Raw genomic sequence first — 21,768 nt, 5'->3', positions numbered from 1 at the left:
AGTGAAGCACGCGCGCGCCACTAGACCGGTTGTTGTACTAGACACGGACACCGCCGCGGATCCCGTCGGACTTGTCGTTCCGCTGCGCGAGAGAGGGGTCGAGCTAACGACTTCTGAGGTCCTTCCGAGGGAACAAAGTGCTAACCGAACACAAACACAAGAAAGAGGTAAGAGGACCCGGCGCGAGTACACTACCGAGGCACACACACACACACACACATGTTTGTGACCGGGGGTCACACACACAACACTTCGACCGTGCTTGACCGTCACCGACGGGGGCACCGTGACCGTTTCCGTTCCGCGGGTGATAGTTTCGTTCCGTTTCCGAAGTTTCGAGCCCTCCCCCGGGTGGTAAAGTGGTAGCGACGAGACTGTGTTTTGCGGTCAGCAATGTGTGTCGGCGAACCACTTTTCCGACCCCCAAAGAAAACGGGATTTTCCACGATGCGCTAGTGAAAGTGACTCGAGACCCGCGGTGATGATGATCTTGAAGTGTCTCCGCGAAACCGAAGACAAACACATTATCGTATCGTGCTGGCCACCGGAAACGATCCCTATACCCCCCCCTCCAGCCTAAAAAAAAGGGGGACCGGAAGTGAGAGTGTACGAGAAATGCCACGGCAAATTAACATAAACTGCACAGCCCGCCACCACCGCCGCCGCCGTGTGCGGCAAAAGGATACGCCACGGATGAACGATCAAAAGGACGCGACTGTGCAAGAGAGAGAGAGAGAGAGAGAGAGCGAGACAGTGGGAGCAAGCGAGAGCAACACTACGGGGGGGCTCGAAAGGAATCGCGGCAGCGGACGGGAAATCAATGGCACTGGCAGGAGGAGACCGGCCACCGATCCGGCGAACGAAACCCGCCGTGGGGCCTCTCGTCGACGTCGTCGTCGCGGTGGGTGACGCGCGGTTTTTGAAGCAGGCGAAGAAAAGCGTGTGGACGAAAATATCTCCGGCATTGGCTAAAAATATCCGACTTTTTCTCAGTTCAACTCACGGGGTGGTACGGGAGGGTTTTGCGCTGCCTCGCGCCCGCTTCCGTCGTCACTGTTGTTTTCGGATGATGGGGCACCGCGATGATGATGATGATGATCGAGCGACCGAGAAAACGGTCCCCGTGTGTGTGTGTGTCTGTGTGCGATATAGGTGAAAAGTGAAAATCCTAACGACAATCGTAATGGACCGTGGACCGCCGCTTCTCGGCCTCAGGCCATCCGTCATCAAAGAACCCTTTACATCGTCGAAAGCGAAGTGATGTTTTCCCGCAACTTGTATCGGCCGCACTAACTAACGCACGCCATTGCGCGCACGATGATGGGGTTGGCCTTAAAGGGTGCCGGGTGTCGCAACAACTGTGTCCTTTCCTTGGGCACAGGAAAATGAGTCAAAAACCATATGGAGGGGAAGGTCTCGATTCGATTACTGATAATTGATAAGCGCCCTCTCGTAATAATGGCAGGGGTGACCTGCTATCAGCCGTTCCATAAATGCGCCAGAAGGTACGCCAGCCCCCATGGAGGGGGCCCCCACCAGAGGCGAGGACCAACTTTTTCCGGCCAGTTCACCGCCGCCGCGTCGAGGAAGTGGAATTCGATATTAGCCGGATACGGATATATGATTGAATTTATTCGCATTATTGGCTTTTGAGGGGTACAGATTAGATTTGGGGTTCCATCCTTTGCCTTTTTTGCCATCCATGATACTCTTCCATGGTGCCAGGTGGCCCAATTTGATTGTTGGCCTCTGGCCGGCCGGCGGTGCTTTCGTTCTATCACGTTTTCCCCCCCGGGGGGCCCTCCCGCTTTCGTTCTGTTTCGCAGCAAACTTTTCCACGGCGCTCCAATGAAGATGGCGCTTGAGTCTCTGTTCGAATCCGCAGCAGCCACGACAAGTGTGTGAATTTGAGGTGCTAGCGTTGGAAGCGTTGGAACGTGTTCCGGCTGTGGCTGTGAAGCTAGTAGTGAGATCGTGAACTGAAAGGCTGCGTGTGCGTGAAACGGTGGTGGAGCTCTCGCACCGGAACTGGATTGACAATAAATGAAACAATAACGAGGTAAGTTGCGGAATGCGTGTTTTGTCACCGGCGTTAGTGGCAATTACTGCGCGAAATGCACTTGTTCTGGTGGCCCAGGACGACACCGGGCGCCCGATGAGCGCACCGGTTCACGGGTGTGAAACTAATTAAAATATAAATTGGCGGAGAAAGTTAAATTGAGTGGTGTTTGTACAGACCCGGGCCATTACGTGGCTTTGACAGTTTGATTGTCACGAAAGAAGCTCTCGGTTGCAATAGGGTCCTCGCCGGCAGTACTCGTCGTTGAAAGCATGAATCGTATTTCGATTTTCGGGGAAAACTAGAGGCTAGAGAATCGAACGAACGAACGGAGCACGCGCTTTTGGGAAGCGTTCCCTTTATCTTATCACCGTCAGAGGGAATGTTTGCAAAATGATAATGAGCGGTCTGGGGTTGGTCCTTTAACGATACCGGCGATTTACGGCTACTCCTTGGGTGGGATCCAAGCAAGAAATGCACTTAAGCGCAAGCTGGGTGCATAAATTATTGTCTACTTTCACTTGGCAGCACACCAGCAGCCAAGCAGAGCCCGAGAGTGAAAGGGCACCGCGGATTAACAAACAAAACCAGGATAAGTGGTGCCGGTTCGAAGACTCGCGGCTCTTTGCTCTTTTGTTGCGCCGGTCGTGCCCCTCCAAATGAAGCCAATTAATGTGAAACTGCCATCATCCGTGGATGATTATTTGTCCCGCGTGACCGTGGGTATTAGGAGCTGACTTCCCGGAAAGGGATAATAGGGGATAATAATTATGTAAGGGGATTAGGCAGCATAAAGTGAATGAAAAAAACAAACGCGAAACACGATGTTATCCGGTTGTGGAACGATTCGAATCGATGGGTTCACGACGATTACGAAGTGGACCCGCCGCCGTTGTTATCATCCGCAGCCAGGATGGTCACAAAAAGGATAATGCTTTCCTTTGGATGATGTTTTATGTTTGTCTTCGGTTCCTTGCGTGTTGCGTCTTATGCAGCGACGGTTCGAAACGTATTAATTGTTGACTTCTTTTTACGTATTAGATACACGAGTATGCCAAATGAATATAGGCACAACCGATAACCGTACTGACGACGAATTATCTCATCCACAGCACTCACAAATTGCGCGGTTGTAATAAGTTCCATTTTCCGACCTTCCGCGCCCGCCATATGGATTCACATTTTCCGGCTGTCGAGGAAATGTTTCCATTCGTAAGCGAAACGGGCAAATGTTTTCGTTCGGTGCTCGAGAAACACTCGCGAAGATCTGATGAGCAGAACAAATATTTATCTGTCCGTCCGGTCGTGTATGCCAATCGGTTTGGCCGCTTGCCACGCACCGGCCACGTCCGGTACAAATGGGCAATAAAAATGCTCCACGCTGCTCCATATTGCACGAGCAATTAAAGACAACTCATTTAAATGGCACTGGGAGGGCCAAAAAACACCCCAATGGAACTCCCCAATTGCCGGAACGAAGGTGTCCCTTTTGCACCCAAAACTTCTTCTTAGACCCATTTCTGTGATTCATTTTCCTATATTAAGATTATCGGCCACGTACCGTGTTAATGAGAGTGTTGTTTTCTCGTTTGCTGCTACGCTACACGCCACTCTGACGACGACGATCACGAGTCTCTCTGGGTGGTTCGGGGCTCGATAAAAAATCATTTCGACCGCCGCCGCCTTGGCCGTGTCACGCGGCGGGTTGAATCGGTTCTATACTACGTCGTCTCACGCCGCGTGGAACAGAGAGTGAAACATAAATAAAACACCAGCCAAAAAGTCTGAACGAGGAGCGCGGATATTTTGAGACGCGTACGCGCGTAGTTCTTGTGCCGCGCGCCGCTGTGCGGTAAGGAATTTCCCAACCGACGCCGACGGAACCCGACGGCCCCACTCCTTCGCTGGGATGTCTTTCCGAGGGGCGCCACTCCTCCCCCGGGTGGTGGTATATTGAAACCGGCGGGCGCAACGGCATCGCATTAGAGTTTGCAGTCGATTGTAAAACGTAAATAAAAACCCAGACCCAGAGTGTGTCGTACGTAGTACGTGATAACGACCACACAAGGACTAGCTGCTGTTTCCGGCGCGCGAGAGAGATAGGCGCTGTGATGGAGTCCATCAGCATGCGCATCACTTTAAGGTAATTGGTAGAGTCTGCGGTTAATGGCTGTGGGAGAGATAGAAAATGCTGTCTTATGTTTTTTGCGCTCCCCGATTTGATTTTTATTGGTGTGGAGCATAGAAGAAGCACATGGCGGCCGACATAACTGGAGCGTAACGCTCACAGGACTTGTTTTATTTTCCATGATGGAAATCCGACTGTATTTTCCAGACTGTAACAACCAGTACTGTGAATCGACGGAAGACATTTCAATGCTTTTATATTGCCCATTGGCGAAAGCTTTACAAGTTACTTTGAAATCTATTGAATCCATTCAGCCGCTTTCAATAACGGAATATTCAAACCGTTTGATTGTTGAAGCTAACTTTAAAGCAAACTCATACCAGACTTATGCTTTTATGTGGATAAAATTGTTTGCATCCGTCTCGGGCACCACCTCAACTCAGAAGAACTCAGAAGAAATGATTTGGCACACACGGGACAGCCTTACATTTTAAAGCCGATTAGTGATAAGTAGGCTCACGAAAGAAGCTCGACTCGACTGCCGTGGGTTTGCACACGTTCCCTAAGGTGTGTCTCCCGGCGGCACGTACACGGCCGCCAAGTAAAATAAAGGTATGCCGCTGCCTGTTCTGCAATCTGTTGCGGCGCGGTCGGGCGCGGATTGCGGCAACCGTCGCGCACGTGCTGGGCATCGCAAAACGGGCCGCGTCCGCGTCCCGTGAACCGTTCGTCAGTGAACCGAGAGCCGAGCGCCAGCCAGCGTTTGCCACAAAAGTGGCCAGCCAACCTGGGGCTGGGTCCGGTCTATTTCGGGAGTCGTTTCATCCCCGGTTCAGGCAGTGTAGTCTTGTGGCATGTTGTGTGCGCGGTCCGGTCGTCCCGTGTACCGTGCCCCGGGCACCGCCACACCTTCCCCGGTCACCGCACATTATTGAGCGGGCGAGGCCTGGAATCGATCAGGTCCACATCCGGTCCGGTAACCGCCGACGATGGCCTCTGGTTTTCCGAACCCACAGAAACCGGAAACATAAGGAAACCTAGGTCCGGAACCCACCCCGGGGGCGGCCTGAATCCGGCACCGTGACCGGAATGTTCGACGGGAAAAACGGTGTCCTGCAACGGGACACGTTCTGGACGTCGCCGACGTCGCTTATCTTCGCCGGCCCCAGCTGTCCACCACCGGAACTCTTTTAGTGCTCACGGTGCAAACGGTCCCGCCGGAAGACCCGGATGTATGGATGCACCACCGAACGTACCTCAGCTGCAATGTAATTTACTGCACGGTAATAATATTCTCACCTTGTCTCGTCGCCTGGCCGGGATTGCGGGAACAAACGAAGGAAATTAGACATTAACGCTCACTCGCGTCAGGGCATTTATGATTACACTTGTCCCGTTGGCATCCCAAACTGTAACGGTCGCCGTGTGACGAACGGTCGTCGGTTGTTGCTTGCCTCCCGGGACGGGTTGCTTCTACACATACCTCCCGTGTTGGCACGGTAATCGGGTTAAAACTTCGGCAACGTAGCACTGAAAGAAACACTCTTTACGGGGAAGGAACCAAGCGCTGTGTAATGCATGATACGCGCGAGCAAAACAATGGTCCCTGTGTTCCATCAATCCGTCCGAACGGTGGGCCCCGGAACATGGTGCATGGGAAAATATTGAAAAGAGAAAACTGTACGGCACGCTGCAAGCGCCGGCGATAATAATTCGCTGTCCGGACAAATATAAAATTTGCTCTAACGTGCGTCACACTTGTCGTCGTCGCCGCCGTCGAAGCATATGGTGTCCCTCCTCGGCCCATGCTGGCCGACGACCGTTGCGCCGTTCCACGTGGAGCAGAGTATTCAATTATGTTGCAGCGGCTCCGGCTGAGCTCATCCTGCAGTTGTGTGGAAAATTATGTTCGCTTTAAATTGATTAAACAGCAGTGCAGGGGGATGGAACTGCCCAGGATGATGGACGCGGCATGGCTTGTGGTATGCCTATGCACTTTGTCTGCTCGGCTTGCTGACCGGTCGGCAATTATTGTGCTGTGGTTTGTGACGCGAAGCGACCCAGCCTTGGATGCGCTCAAATCTTTCAAACGTTTATGGTCGGAGCCACAAAATTATAATTCTTCCAAGCGCTCCGTTACGCTCCGGAGGATGGAAAGAAGTTAGATGTTACGGCGAGGCTTTTTAAGGGATTGGATCCTGGCGGTGATTGAAAATTTCGCTCCGTTCCGTTGAAAGCGCTGGAGCTGCTGAATGGCGTATGTTGTGACTCATGATTAGGATTCCACCAGGTACCAGGTACTTGGAACAAACTCCATTGATCTGCATGGTAAATTATCAGAACGCTGGAATACGGACAGCAACAGCCCGTTCCCGGTTTGGGCAACTATCTCCCCCATAAGCCTTTTAGCCGCCCGAGCATATGGCGGGGCGGCCGCAATTAGAAGCACATTTACTGCCTTCGGGCGGCCATATTGCATTTCACAAACGCCCCACAGGAGGCCGAAGCGAACAACAGCGGGCGTTAGGTAGCGTTGGGGAGCCACTAATCGCTGGGATCGTTGCGCTGGTGATTCATTTGGCAAACGAGCCTGGCTTTGAAGAATTGCGCCAACCCAACGGTGTCACGCACGCACGGTTCTGTGCCTTCGTGCGGTCATCAGTTATCCGGACAGGAAACAACAATATGCTTAAATCCTTAATGCGGGCATCCATTTACATTTGGTTTTTTGTTTATACAAAGACTACCTTTTTTCTGCTGAACCTACACATGGTTTTTGCAGCATAAATTTATGCTCGCCGGATGCCTGGGGCGTCATGCAATGTACGTCGCCCAGCACTCTAATGAGGCGCGCGCTTTCATTTGTACCTACAACACACAATAAATCTGACCAACTGGAATCAAGCTACGAGCTACGAGATCCGGGTTCTGTGCGCCTTCGCATAATGATTTCCCAAGCCCCTTTCCCGCCAGTTGTTAAACGTGTGGCCATGGTTTTGAACATACTCCAAATGTTAATTCCCACCGAGCCGTCAGCGTTCAGTTTCCCGAGTAGATCCCGACGGGCCGTTATTTTGAATGCCTCTCCCGTGAAAAGTTTGGTGAAAAGTTTATTTTTTTTGCGTTACGTTTTCCAACGCATTGCGCCAAGTCCCCTGGGTCCGGTCAATCTGCGGGCGAAAAAGGAATCAGTCCGGCAACAAAGGGAAAAGTTTGGTTTGTTGTACTTAAAAGTTGGGTTGCAAGCGCAACCTTGTTTCTTGTTAGAGAAAAGTTTGGCCACTCACGGAAAACGCGTGGACAAAAGTAGAATGCTTTTAATGTGAACACGGCCACGGCCGGAGCGAAGCGGAATAGTTGACCTTTGGAGTGCCCAAAATGGTTGCCAATTGCTGACACAATCGACCAGCACCGAGAATCGGCTCAAATATACCCATTTGGCACGCAACTTTTGGGCCACGCAGGTCCGACACGACAGACACACAGAGCGTCGTGCGTCGTGAGTTGAGAAACGGGTTCTTAAGGAAACGGAAACAACATTTAATATTTATTTATTTAGCAGCTTGAGGCATTTTCTTGGAACGCTCGACGCAGAGTGTGGCCGGGAGAGAAATGTGCAGCCGTTACGTTTCGTTTAGTAGTTTTACCAACTTACTTACCAACTAATTGAGGCTATTTGTTTCACACACGTGCCCTGGTCGTGCCTCGTTGGTAGTAGAAGGACGACAAAGGGCAACATAAAGAGGCGATAGAGGGCTTAAAAAAGTATACACAAGTACTTAAAATTAACGAGTGTTTAGTATTTTCCTCCGTAGTATTAGCGTCCAGCATTATTTGTCAACATCTGCCACGTTTCGAAGCCGTACCAGCTGAAGTTGAACATTCTAGACATTTTAGAAAACAAACCATTCCCCATTTCGTTCATTGCTTCTAAGGTTTAGTAAACTCGATAAGTATTTTTCGAAATTGAAGGAACTCCAAACCCAATACCTCGTGAGGTCCGTGACAAAATTTTCCCAAAACGAAGACTATACCTTTTACAGTTTCTGCGTCAAACTGGATTGGGCTCTGGAGGCTATAAAGCGATGCATTTTTTGGACCCATATCCATTATTCTGTCCATCAATTTGTCGCAATTCTTCGCACTTCGACCAATTCCGATCAAGACCAGAACGTGTCCGAAGGTAATAACAGATCCCATTTCGATGAAGTACACATTCCGAACGATGCTGGGCAATAAAACACGCCAATGAACATTGGTTGACGCATCGCTGTTTTCTTCTGGTGGTGGCGCCCGTTGTAGCGAGTGTCGGCATTTAAACCAAATGTTGGCCGTTTCTTCCCCCAACTAACGATAAGCTTCCATTACGTTTGGTACCAAAAAATCGAACCATTTAGACCAGATCCTGCAATAAATGCTATCCAGCGATCTCGAGGACCTTAACTCCACGTAAAATTTGATACCAGCACTTGGGTTTGATCGCTAACGTCTCGTTAAAGGTCTACTTAAAACGGCAATTGAAGTCACAGAAATTATTTGCCGCACTGCACACCTCGACGGGATAGACCTTCGGAAGGGTACAAACAAACGCTGTTACATGTTCGTTGCTAAACAAACCCCCGTTTCTTGTGAGTTTGGCCCCTCAACCACGCCCAAGTGATGTGGTTCAAATTTAATTGTGAATATGACGTAGCGCTAAACCGATGTAACTTTGCGTACGTTGGCGCGCACCGAAACCGTGCGCAACAGTTAATTGAATTCATTCGGGCAAAGTCGATGGAAGTTGGCCGTGGAGGACGAAGACGACGAGTCACCCTGTGCCAGAGCCATGGTACCGTGGCTGGAGCGTGGGTAAAAAGAACATGGGTAAGAACATGTTTCTTACCATCCGTCTTGACATGCTCGGGAGGGAGGCACGCAGGAGCGCTCCACATTTCAGTCCACAGACGTTAAAATATTGAATTCTTCGAGAGTTCCGACCGACCCCGCCACTTCGTGCCCCCCCGGCGCACTTCGTACACCGTATTTGCCAGTCCGGTGTGTCTCCCAGAAGGCACTACAAGAATTTTGCGCGCCTCGGAACTTCTGCGGAGGAAATGGAATGCGCGCGTGTGTGACTCGCAGGCTGGGCCTGATGGACGATGGGTGTCGGAAAGGCCCTAAGGGGCCCCGCCTACCGGTCCCCAGGCACTACCGTAGTTACCCAAAGTTTAGGTTTTTGCGCTTCCGCGTGCATGCAGTAAATATCCCTGTCGGCACCGTCGGGTCGGCCGCCCGGGGCGCCATTAGGAAGAAAGGGGTCAAGAAAGTGCCCCGTGCCCCGGTGGTCTTATTGTTCCACTGCTTTATCAATAGCAGTGTGTCGTAACCGGCGGCACCGCACCGCACCGGCACTGATATGCGGCTGGTTGTGGTGCAACTTTTAACTAATTGAATTTACGGAAGTTACCATAAAGCGCCCGCAACCAGCCAGCCAGTCAGCGAAGGATTTCAAAAGCAGCCACCGACGGCCGACGGTGCCTGTTCCGGTAAATCATGGTTCAGAATGTTGATGTTTATTCATGAGTTGGCTGGCTGGCGGGCGGATTGTTTTCTCGTCCCGGTCCGGGTGCTGAACTGTGTGTCGCAATCGCACAACCACGCCCGGCGGGCTTTTAGGATCCGATCGGGTACAGCCGACTACTTGGTAGTGGCCCAGTTAAAAGGCCGGCAGCGTGTTGAGGTGTGTGACACGATGCTGCACCGCTGATGTGCAGCGAATCCGTTCAGGACCCAAAGTTTTACATCGTCCGACCGCGCAATAAGGTACGGCCCACCGGTGCATGCGATGGGCAACATGACCACCTAACATGACACATGATATGAGGGCGGCCAACACGCCCCGAACCCCCCGTCGGACACGCGAATGTCAGGGCCACCGAGTGCCAGCATCACACACGATTGTTCTGTGTTCTGTCACACGCACACTTCTGTCTTTGCAGCCCGCGCCGCTGATCAAACAATGCACCGAGGCAGCTGGCAGCAGCAGCAGCAGCAGTAGGCACCAGCGGCATCATCGGCAGACGCAAGCAAGGACACGCGACCGCCCGCTCGACGGCAAGCAATAACATTCGAAAGCAATCTGAAACACACCAACAAACAGTAGAGTAACACAGACGAACCCACGCGCACACACATAGACAGAGAGAGAGTAGTGCAACCAAACCACCCTCTCCCAACCTCTCGATGACCATGGCGGATGAGCTATCTTCGTCGGCGCGTCCCGCGTACAAGAAGCGCAGTTCCTCCATCTCGGCGCCGGCCTGCGCCAGCCTGGAAACGATCATCAGCCCGCCGTCGGAGGGGGACACGCCCGAAGGCGGCACGCCGGGCTACCGGCGCCGGAAGCCGGCCACACGATCGCAGAGCGCACGCATCACAGGACCACGATCGGTAAGGAGCGTCTCGCGGCCGGAGACTCTGGTGGGAAACTCTCTCTCACGGCAAAGTGTTCTTCAGTCCTACCGTATATCGATTTATTGAGTTTTGCTTTGTAAAGTTTATCGTGTTGCTTAGTTTTAATTTCTTAATACTGCAAAAAGAGCAAATCAAAAGCCTCGAACGTACTTCGAACACTCGCAGTAGACAGACCAACAACAGATGGCGCACCAATCGCCAAGTGATCAATTGAACCGAAATTAAGCTGAGTGTGAGGAATAATTTATGCATTTACTTAATTATTTGCCTTTAAAGCAGTCAATTATCGGCATCAGATCTTCAGATCCGATTTCCAGTCGAAAGGCGGAGTTCGTTCCTTCTTTCGATGTTCACACGAAACTCACTGAACGTTTGTTTTATTTCTCAAATTCAACTTTAAGCGGACCGGATTTTTGAGGTGCTTTATATTGCTTTGCTTTTAATTCTTTCCGACAGCCCTTAATGTACGCATATTATGGATTAGACTTCGTTTTCGTATCTGCTTTCCTATGACGCCGTTTTCCAAAAACATATTTCTTTGATTTTATAATAATTTATAGCCTGTCCTTTAGTGGTTTAATTACAGTTTATTTCAAACACTATCATGTTTATCATGCTTTTTGTTCAATGTTTATTTTCTTTCTGTTGAGCCACCCCGAATAATTTAAATTAACGACCCGGTTCTGTCATGTCGCAGGTACGCCGCAAACCACAGCCACCGCCCGTGACGCTGCAGGACTCACGGGGACACTGCACGAGCGAGCCACGACTGAACGACTCCGACACTCCGCCGCCACAGAAACGCCGAGGATCGCAGAGGCGCCCGATGCACAATTCAGGTACTAGCTCAGTTAATGTGTCCGCCGAAGGGCCGTAGGGTCTCCGCCATTTGCTTGCTAATGCTAACACTCGCGAATGAGGACGACGTACGATCGCGCGGCGTGATCATATTCTAAACTTCCGTATCCGTGCGCCTCCCAAACTTATGCTTGTTGTCCATTTGCAGAGCGACGCCATCAAAATGTCAGGATTAAGCTAGGTATGGCCGGAGTGATTTGAAGCCGGCAAGCGGCTCGAAGTTCCGCTCTTCCGGTGTACATGCACATCCCCGTATTCCCTCCCCGGGGTTCCGGATCCTGTCGTTGTTGTTTGTTTACTCTCTCTCTCTCTGTAAACCCCCACGCCTGTCTCTCTCTCCCTCTATCTCTCTCTGGGTCCTATATGACGTTGCGTAGGTTTCGAGCCAATTTCCCAGCTAGTTTGGCAGCTCCGATTGAATGTGTCCTCGGTGTCCTCGTATGTGTGTGTTTGTCCCCCTTTCATCCCATTCAGGTTGTGTAGTTGTCGTCCTCTTGTCAATCTCTTGCACGCCCCAAATGTGCTGCAATGTCCCTGGCCCAAGTACGCTTCTGAAACTTCCAATTTTAGTCCGTGTCCGGCCCAGTGGCCTTCGGGCGTGTGTGTGTAGGTATTTGCATCGTTCAAATAACGCCCACATGCTCGCACACACACACAATCACTGGACCGCGTTTGCTGGAATCGACCAGCCAGAAATGTCCTCGTTGGCAGGACAGGACACTCTTTCGACGGGTCGACGAGTCCATCGCCGAGTCCAGTGCCCTTCGCATCCTACGAGGCCGGATGGGTGAAAGTGCAGAAAAACGGATCGTAATATTTCCTCCCAGGGTTCCTCCCATTTGCGGTCGGGGTCGGTCGTAATCACGAGTGATGGGTGGATTGATTATGTTGCTGCAACATTCCGTGCGCTCGGCAGCGTTGCCAACAAAGGACCTCGAAAGGCATCGAAACCGGTAGTAGAAAGGACTGTGCCAGAAGATGTTGGTGGAAATTCTGGAACTGCCCTGCGGTGTGATCCGCTTTAATGATACAGCGAATGTGTTGACTGGCATGATTTGAATGAATGTCCTTCTTTAAATTCATGTATACATATTTAATGCAAGAGTGTTTCACGAACGACTCTCGAACCGTAGAAGACCGCTCTCTGTGGTACCGATTTGTGCATGCACCGATCTCTGTTACTTCTCCAACCAACCTTATCCTCTGATCTCTAATCAGCTTTAGCGAATCATTAACCTGCTTTCCGTTTTCCATTCAGCGACACCGAGAAAATCGAATGCATTTCTGGATGTGCCACAGATCAACCTACAGCACCTACAGCTCGACGATCAGGAAGATGACGACAATATCAGACTGAGAACGTTCAGTTCATCGAAGCAAGGTACGTGACACGGCTCACCGCCACCGGAGGAAGGACCAAACCCTAAGCCACAAATAAGTCGTGCGGACTATCACCTACTTAAGGTGGCACTCGATTGGGCAAACCTCTTCTGGAGTTAATTTGATTCGCTCAATCAATTCGTTTAAGCTCCGGCGAGGAGCAGCGAAGCTGGGCCTAGACCCGACACCTCCGTCGGCTCTTGGAGCCTGCCTCGTGGGTACCGTAAATGTTGCTCTTTCGACACGAGGTGACTTCTAAATGATGATGTAGCAATAATCATAACTACCTACCGGGGGTACCGACGCCGACAATCGGATGCACTAATGTGTGTCCGCCGGTCCGGTCCCCACAGAATAATACCTTTCAATTCCGGCAGTGATTGTGGCACAAGGGCTTGGGTTGGGTTGGGTGGCCGCAAACATTATCCGGTTGTTATCCTTTACGCGTCCCGTTTGTTTTTTTTTCTTCGATCCACAGGAGTCGTGAACCGGGGCGATTCGTTCCGTCGGCGACGCTCGCGGAGCAACAGCTTGGCCCCGGTGAGCCCGGTGCGGGTCGTGGACGAGGTCCAAACGCAACCGAGCGTCCCGATCGATTCGTACCGGGTCATGATGATAGGTGCTCCGGGAGTCGGCAAAGGGGCCCTCCTGTCGCAGTTCCGCTCGTCGGAGTGTATCAACGCTTACGACACACGAGGTAACGACATACACACACACAGAGTCCAACCGGGGGACCCACTCAACTTACCTGTCCACTGTTCTGTTACTTTTCCTGTCCACCGCAGAGTTGTCCGGAGAGCAGAACATATCCATCATCCTAAACGGAGAGGAATCGGAGCTAACGTTCGTCAACGACAGCATAGGGAACAAGGTAAGGTGGCGCTCTGGATCCGTGTGGTTTTCGGGGGGCTCCGTTGGAGCGGAGCACACAGTTACGCGCCTCCAAGACTCGAGACCGAGAACATGGAACGGAGAGAAACTAATAATTGTAATGCCTTTTCTGGAGGCGTTTAATCATAAATCAAGGTGGTAGAAAGTGACCCATTTGGAGAGTGTGTGCCTTGAGGATGTCCTGGTTTACCTGGTTACCTCCCGACCGGAGTCCTGCCGAAAGGGGTTTAGCCAAAAGACCGCTGGTTGTTGTTGGTTAGGCTGTAATATTTAATGGTTTAGCGAAATTAACTCTCATAAACCAAAAGATGACACACAGGCGTGAGGCTGTGTTAATTATTTTTACGTGGCTCGAATTCGTTACGTGGCGTGGCCGAGCTGTAACGTGATCCCGGGCAATGCATTATCTTACATTGAGACACACTTAGTTTACGATACGGCTTTGGCCTATCTAATTTCTAGTTAATTGATGTGACTAACGCCGGTTGATTGCTAGCACCACCGTACCATTGTTAGGAAAAAGTCGACCCAATAGGATGTATGAAGCTGTAATGAATGATAATTTTGTGTTTTTCCAAAAGGTATTTATTTATTCATGAATATCTGTTTTGTCCCCTTTAAAGGAATCTCCATACACTTGTGCCTGCGTTTTTTCCACTCCACAGAGCACCTCAAAAAATATTTTTTGTTGCCTTCTTCAGATCCTCTTTCGATGCCGTCTTTATCTCTCAAATCGTAGCGTAGCATCGTCCTTTCATGGCCCCTTCCGTTTCCGGAACAAGAAAAAGTCACAGGACGGCAGGTCTGTGGAAGACGGTGGCTATGGCATCATTAGTGTGTTGTCTTGGCCAACAATTCGTGCAGAAACCACGATGTGTGAGCTGGGGCGCAAAAGTCAATTTTTGTTTTCGCCCAGATCCGGGCGTTTGTGGCGAATTGTTTCGATTAAAACAACATTAACTAAGCATTCAAAATGGCGAAACTTTTCGGCATAAGTGCAACATGAGTAGCAGCATAACACCGCATAATTATTTATAAGGTAATCTATGGTCTCCCTATGGCTATGTGAGCGCTAAGTAGCAGCCTTGAAAAAACGAGACGCTAATCTATCCCAATTTGTTCGTTAAATAAGTTTAAGGAATTTAAATTGGATTGTCTCTGTTGCCCCAAACATTCTCTTTGATCAGCCCGAAGTAAAATAGTCCTGTACCTATCGTACTTCGGTTGAATGACCGTTGATTCCCGAGTGCGCTTATCGAAGATTTCACCGCGAGATAATCTAATTGAAGACGTTTCATGCAAACACTCTTTTTGACTCGGCATTTACTTCCGAAGCTGAAGCAAATATGGTCGGTAACATTTCTTTTTGGACTGATCGCAACTCAGACATCGATTTGTGATATAGTTAGTTACTCTGGTCCTGTTTCAAGCTTTGTGAAGTAGTCTCATTCGATTACTGCGGAATTACTACAAAAACTGTGGATGGGTTAAGAGTGTACTTTTCCGCCACTAACTGATACTTTTCCGGGCCGTTTCTCGAGTATCACGAAACCACTCACTGCTTTAGTTTTTTCCCTAGTGCTTTTCCGAAGGTTTTACTCCGAACTGGGCCTACGGAACCTAGGCGAAGGCGGTTTGTGGTTCATTCTTGCCACGAACCAGATTCCCATTGTCTCGCTCTGAAGAGGGCTTCAAAAGGGTGAGGTTCAAGTAACGCGAGTCAAGAAATGTCAAATATCCTGAGTGAAACGTTCGCGTTTGCTTAGTAGCTAGCTGGTCGTTCTTCTTTCCAAGTGGCCACCGAGTGGGGCCACTTTTGTCTTGGGCGAAGGAAGCAATAACAGAATGACACACGGACACGGACCAGGTGCTGGGGCCGATTCGAAATGTGTCACTGTGGCGACACAAGAGGGCGTTGTGAGGCAAAAGGATCGCCAAGCGACCCGTCTTTTCGTGCCATCTCGAGGGCTAGCGATTGTCGGCTGCGGGGAAAATTAAATTTCCAATCCCAACCTGGTAACGATGTGGTCGCCTAATTGGCGTGCTCTATCCGGATGAAAAAATCACCATCAGTGCGCCCGCAAATGAAATCATCCCCCGGCGGCCGGTGCCGTGCCAGCGTGGCAACCAACAGAGCAACAATTGCGAAACTTCCCACCACAATGGCGCCCCCCCGGAGGAATATCACGCCTCCGTAACTAATTACGAATTCATTGCCTTTTATTGCGGAATCATCACCCCTTTATTGCTCTCACCTTGCTGCCAGCCAGCCAGCCAGCCAGCCCGGTCCAGATTGAATTCGTTTTACTCCGGACACGCAACGCGATTTGCGTGGAAGAGTGGCCGGTGGCCGGAACACAACAATAGTACATGATAATTATTTTATCAATGCTGCAGCCGGTGATGCCATTCCATCGACGCTGAATAGTATTCTCCTGTCAGGACGGTGTCAGTACACCGTCCAGGACACCAGGAGTTTAGAGCCCGCACGCCTGTCAGCCGGAGGCGACAGTCCGTTTTATTATTTGCAAAGGACATCGCCAGGAGCAGCGCACTGTCGTGTTTCGACAATTCCGAGCTCCCGGCTCGGGACGTCTGCAGTAATGCGGAACTGGCACCGGGCGACTGACAGGGTGTCTGCTGATAAGGCGAAACCGGATGGGCGGACGGTGGCCAGGGCGATGGGTCCAAATGTTTGGCCAGCAGCAGCATGGGAGATGCTGAGCGGCACACGGACTGAACGACCCTTTGCGAGATGAATTTTTAAAACGTATATACGGTCCATCGTCCTGTCATGGGCGACCCCCGTTCGTGCGTCACACACGTCGCCCGAAGGGTCCGGGAAAGGTCGGCTGAGTCGGGTGGCCAGGGGAGGGGGTTGGGGGGTCAGTATATTATGTCCTAATCGGTGCCACAGCAAACCCGGGAATCGTTTATGAATTTTAAGCATCGAAAGCGCGTCGATGAACCGAAGTGTGAAACGCAGGACATCCCACTCCCGGTCGGACATCCCCTGGGTCAGCGCTTTCTGGTTTCGATCGGTTGCGAACGCCGGCGGCTGCGGTGGGTTGCGGTGGGGGAATAAATTTTCATTTCATTACATCCCGGGTTGGGTCGGGTCCGGGGCGTTGAGCGTGTTTAATCAATGGCAGATTTGGAGCGCAATGGATGGAATCCGGTGTCCTTTTGGTCGGTACTGTCTTTTTTCCTTACGCCCGCGCGAGGGTCGCGCGACATCCATCCATGCGCAAAAGCGAAAGCATTCCTGATGATGGCTTACTAATTGAGGCGAAAATCAGAAACGTTACAGCAGATTGCCGGCAACGATTCGTGCGCTTGGCAATTATTATGGGGGGAAGTTAAATTAATTCGGCAACCGAGCAGCCCGTTTTACGACTCGTTGCGGAAGTTACTAGCAAACACGCGGAACAATTTGCGGAGGGACCTCAGGACGATCAGAAGGCAGTAAGTAATCGGTAAATTGAAATGAATAAAGTAACTTCCAAACATTTGTGTTTAGTGCCATGTTTTTTTCTGCTATCATTTTTATCGGCAGATAGGGTTCTTCTCCATTTCTTTAGTCGGAGCAGCGCAGCGTTCATTAAAGTCCCGTGGCACGCTAGGCAATCAGCTTTCCGGCGTATCGAACCACTTTAGGTAGTAGATTTGATATATTTTAGAAAATGGCAAAAAAATTCGATAAACGAATTATCACGATTATCATTCAATCAATCGATAATAATTGAGACACGCAGTTTATTAGTTTATTACTTGAAATGCATACTTTTCACCATTTCAAACGATTACATTTATCTGTGGCGAAGACAAGGAAACGAAACCCCCCCCTGAGAGAGCACGTCCTGGGCACTTTAAAACAATACACACCGAGCGTTATAAAATGCAAAACAAAAACCAAACCTCCACTGTTTGTTCAGTCCGCAAAGTTTGGCAACCAAAGTTTCCTTCCGAGAACGAACTGGATTATTTAAGAGAAACTCTTTCACTTCCTGCCGCCGTCGCCGAGCCTTTTGAGCCAGCAAAGTTATTGTTTGCCCGATCCCCTGGAGGTTAAAAGGCAGGCAGCCGGCCAGTCGGCAGGCCGATGGAACGGGCCTGCCAAAAAGTTAAGGATTTCCTCGTTGCCCGTAAATTGCGCAAATAAAGACGGCACTCGCCGGGAACGGTTCGTTCGGTCCGGAATACTAATGCGGCGAGCCGCCGCGCGCGAGCTGACATAATCAAGCTAATCTCGAGTCTCGAGTCGGCGGAGGAGAGATTTTCCGCAACGTTTCGTTTTCCGGGGCTGCCTTCGGCTTTTTGTCAACGATGTCACCCGCACTCGCTCCCGTTCGCAGGATGAGATGCTCAAGGCGGACGCATTTCTGGTGGTGTTTTCCGTGGTCGACAAGGCGACGTTCAGCCGGGCGGACCAGCTGCTCAACATGCTGCACGATATGGACGTAAGCCGGTCCCGGCCGACGATTCTGGTGGCAAACAAGATCGATCTGGCCCGATCACGTGCCGTTTCCTCGCAGGGTAAGCCCGCCCCAGCCCCGGGGATTTTCGCAGGGTTCAATTGCACGATGTCAATTTTTTCGATTACAGACGGCAAGTGTTTGGCGTGCACGCACAAAATCAAGTTCATCGAGGTGTCGGTCGCTATCAACCACAACGTGGACGAGCTGTTGGCCGGGATACTGTCGCAGATACGACTGAAGAGGGAGTTCGCCGCGGTTCAGGTTCGTTTCGAGGGAGTCGTCCAGGCCGTGTGAGTTCAAATTGTTAACCCCGCGTTCGTATCCTTCCGCAGGGCACCCGCGAGCCGTCATCCACTGTGCACTGGTACAAAAATCGCAGCGTTGTCCGGGCCTCGATGAAGGCCCGCCAGATGATTACCTGGGTCTTTGGCAAGGAGGATTCCAAGTTTAAGAACTGCGAAAACTTGCAGGTGCTGTAGGGCGGTCCCTCGTTTATTTCACGTGCTGCTTCCACCCGGCCACTATCTTGGATCCTGAATATTCAACGCTTCTCGAGCGACACTCGACTCGACTTTTGTAATCAGGGCGCGTGTGTATCATCAACCACGCACGGGCAAATGATGATTTGACATCCAAGCCCGTGTGTGGGTGCACGTATAGGTGCGAGTAGAAGAGCACCGTTGAACAGTCCGGTGCAGCCTAAGCGACAGGGACGAGGAACACACACGCCACCACACAGACCATCGGGGAGCACAGCATTCGGCGGCAACGTTACAGTAGTTATAAAATTTATATGCTAAAAGTGCCTTCGTGTCAGCTCATAGATATATTTAATGAAGGGAAGGTTTCTCGAGCGAATTCAAAGCCGAAACACGGAACAATAAGAGATATCAAAGGTAAAACAACCGACACGTGGCGCGGATGATTAGCATAGATGAACCACTACTGAGAGGCACTACCGACCGACACACATTGTAGCGAGACTCACGAGACGACCATCGCAAACCAATGTGAGCTACAAAGAGATGCGAACGGATGTGAAAAACTGTGCCACAACGCAATTCTTAGTGTAAGCGATTTCATTTCCCACTGTACTTTGCCATAAGAAGAAAAATAAACTGTATCCCAACAATCCGTACAACCAAAGAAAAGAGGCACCGTTTTAAGGGCACAAACGAGAAGGCAACTCATTTTTCTACAGCGCCACGAATTAAGTTAGTACCAAACCACACAAACCAAAGCAAAACTAAAGCCTGTAAAGTGTAACCAAACGTTTATGAAACCATTCTACCGAAATAGGAGTAAGCGCTGGGGCTGATTCTTGGAGTTTAAAAGAAATAAAGCATTCAAGTGAAAGGCGGCCAGCAAGTGAGTTGACAGATGCTAAAGAAAGTGAAAGAAATCAATAGCAAATTCGATTCGGGCACCAGTTGTTAAAAGCGTCTTGAAGCGGAACAATTCTAATCACGCGATCGCAAGTGCGTGAAGCAAATAATCAAAACATAACACCATTGTCTCATATACATTTACAGAACAAGCTCATGAAACATCAATAAATGCATTGTAACTAGCAGCATAAGTACTTAGGCACGCGCGCAGACACGAATAGTTGAATATCGTTTCAAATGCAACGGCTGTAAACCGACAGCGGCCGTCGTGATGCGGTGGTGATAGTAGAAAAAACAAACTGTTTATATGATCGTTATTTGTATTGGGAAACGTGTGACAACCAGCTGGGATTTGGGGGGGTGGACAGCTCGCAATAACAGTGAGGAAATTAGTATCAACCAAGTGGCAAGTAGACCTAATTCGATTTCCGTAGCCCCCGCCCGTGGTCGTGTGCCCTCACGGTACCGTGATCTTGTTGTATGTTTGTATCCGCCACCATATGCTATAAGGATATATACAGTGATAGAGCGATAAGAAATTCTATTTATACTGTGACAAGAGGGGCACGAAAGCAATCAAACCGCAATTCTGCAAAACATTCGTTCGGACTTCGGACGATTTGGCGAGCAGAAGGCTTAGAGGTGTATCGATTCTAGCAAAAAAAATCGCATCGCATTCGGTTCGTTTCGGCGCTGTTGTCCTGTGTGTCCAGTGTTTACCTGTAGATGCGGTGGTCATGGGGGAAAACGGGAGGGTGTCCTGCAAACTATCGATTTATATTAAAGTTAAACTCTTTCCCGCTGCCGAACGGCAGAAGCCGATGTTTTCTGTGGCACGAGTTTCGGGCAGCGGTTTATACAACACTTTAGCTAGAATATGCTGTTTAATCATTTGATAATTATCTTCCACAACCGCGCCGCGTAGCGTGGTTGCTGTTGAAAGTCTTTATGACGAACTCGTCGTAATGTGCTACCAACTTAGCTTGTCTACTTAGAAAACAGAAATGTTACAAATGCTTTCAATTTATGAAGACTTCTCTTCCACTCTAAACTTTCTCGTACAATATCTTCCGGACGCATGCCCTCGAGCACCGTAACGTGTTCTTTTGAACCACATGTTCTTGTATCGCTCTGGAATGATTGCTGGCCTTTGGTCACCTCCAAGAATGGGTGAAGGATGGCCCACCCTGGAGCAGAAGTCTGCTGCCACGGGACACACACGGGAACTTTCTCCTTGTCTCGCACCTTGTCGTCGCACCAAACGAGTCCATTAGGTAAGCACGTGTTGTAGGCATCATTCATTGAACAATTACCATACCGTGTACCGTGTAGCTGTTGTGATGTAAACTGTATGTACAATAAATGCGACAAACAGCAATAAGTCCGCGAACATCAAAAACCGCGCACTACACAAAATGTCGACTAGAAACTCGAATCGAACAATGCTCTACTTTTGCACGGCAAAAGCCAGAGTTGATAAACTGTTAACTGTGGGCCCAAAGATAATAATAGCGTTAGATGGTTCTGATAGAGTAGCGGCAAGCATGAAGAAGCAAGCATCGCCCCCACTACCTTCCATTATGATTGTCGGTTCCACTCCCAACACGTCCAAAAACCTCGAACGGCGTTAGCACCGTACCGCCACCTTGCAGTAAAAATTCGTTGCAATGTTTAAGACTTTTAAACCATTTACTACGTTTATACAACAAGAAGCCGGAGACAAGAAATCAAACAATCGTAAACATCTACAACTCAAGGACAGAAAGAATGCAATAGGCAGTGGCAAACGAGGCTGCTGGCGAAATGCTAATGTGTCGGACTTTATCAACCAACAGCCTGTATTGTAAATCTTTTATCGTTTAAAACCTACCAAAGCATATACAAACAAACTATGTGAGAACGATATGCATACGTATAGACAGATATGCAAACCCCATGCTTACGACACTGTTTTTAATTTTCAGTAAAAATAAACGTATATTGTTCACTGATTATGACTGATGTTGGTTCGATGTTGCTTTGGTCATCATGCTGAGAAATATCGTCGGGCGTAAGTAAAATCCAGTATGTCTTCCGTATGCAGTATTCAGGTTTTGGCACGAATGACGGAAACATGTTATCGTGAGTGGG

General features: G+C 49.9%; 1 protein-coding gene across 2 annotated transcripts; it reads left to right on the top strand.

Moving 5' to 3' along the window:
- The first annotated feature begins 32 nt into the window (after positions 1-32).
- On the top strand, positions 33-21,619 carry LOC128268972 (GTP-binding protein REM 1). 2 transcript variants are annotated; one of them, XM_053006294.1, is made up of 11 exons: positions 33-167; positions 1,827-2,059; positions 10,169-10,619; positions 11,341-11,482; positions 11,650-11,682; positions 12,760-12,882; positions 13,360-13,578; positions 13,667-13,752; positions 18,128-18,308; positions 18,378-18,511; positions 18,583-21,619. In XM_053006294.1, the coding sequence occupies exons 3-11, from the start codon at positions 10,413-10,415 to the stop codon at positions 18,727-18,729; spliced, it is 1,272 nt and encodes a 423-aa protein (XP_052862254.1). In that variant the 5' UTR covers positions 33-167; positions 1,827-2,059; positions 10,169-10,412; the 3' UTR covers positions 18,730-21,619. The 2 variants fall into 2 exon arrangements, with proteins under 2 accessions (XP_052862254.1, XP_052862255.1); XM_053006295.1 differs by lacking the exon at positions 10,169-10,619.
- Positions 21,620-21,768: the final 149 nt, after the last annotated feature.

The sequence above is a fragment of the Anopheles cruzii genome, chromosome 2, assembly GCF_943734635.1.
Source record: "Anopheles cruzii chromosome 2, idAnoCruzAS_RS32_06, whole genome shotgun sequence".
Classification (NCBI taxonomy): domain Eukaryota; kingdom Metazoa; phylum Arthropoda; class Insecta; order Diptera; family Culicidae; genus Anopheles; species Anopheles cruzii.
The sequence above is the reverse complement of the archived record's forward strand: the minus strand, read 5'-3'. Positions and strand labels throughout refer to the sequence as shown.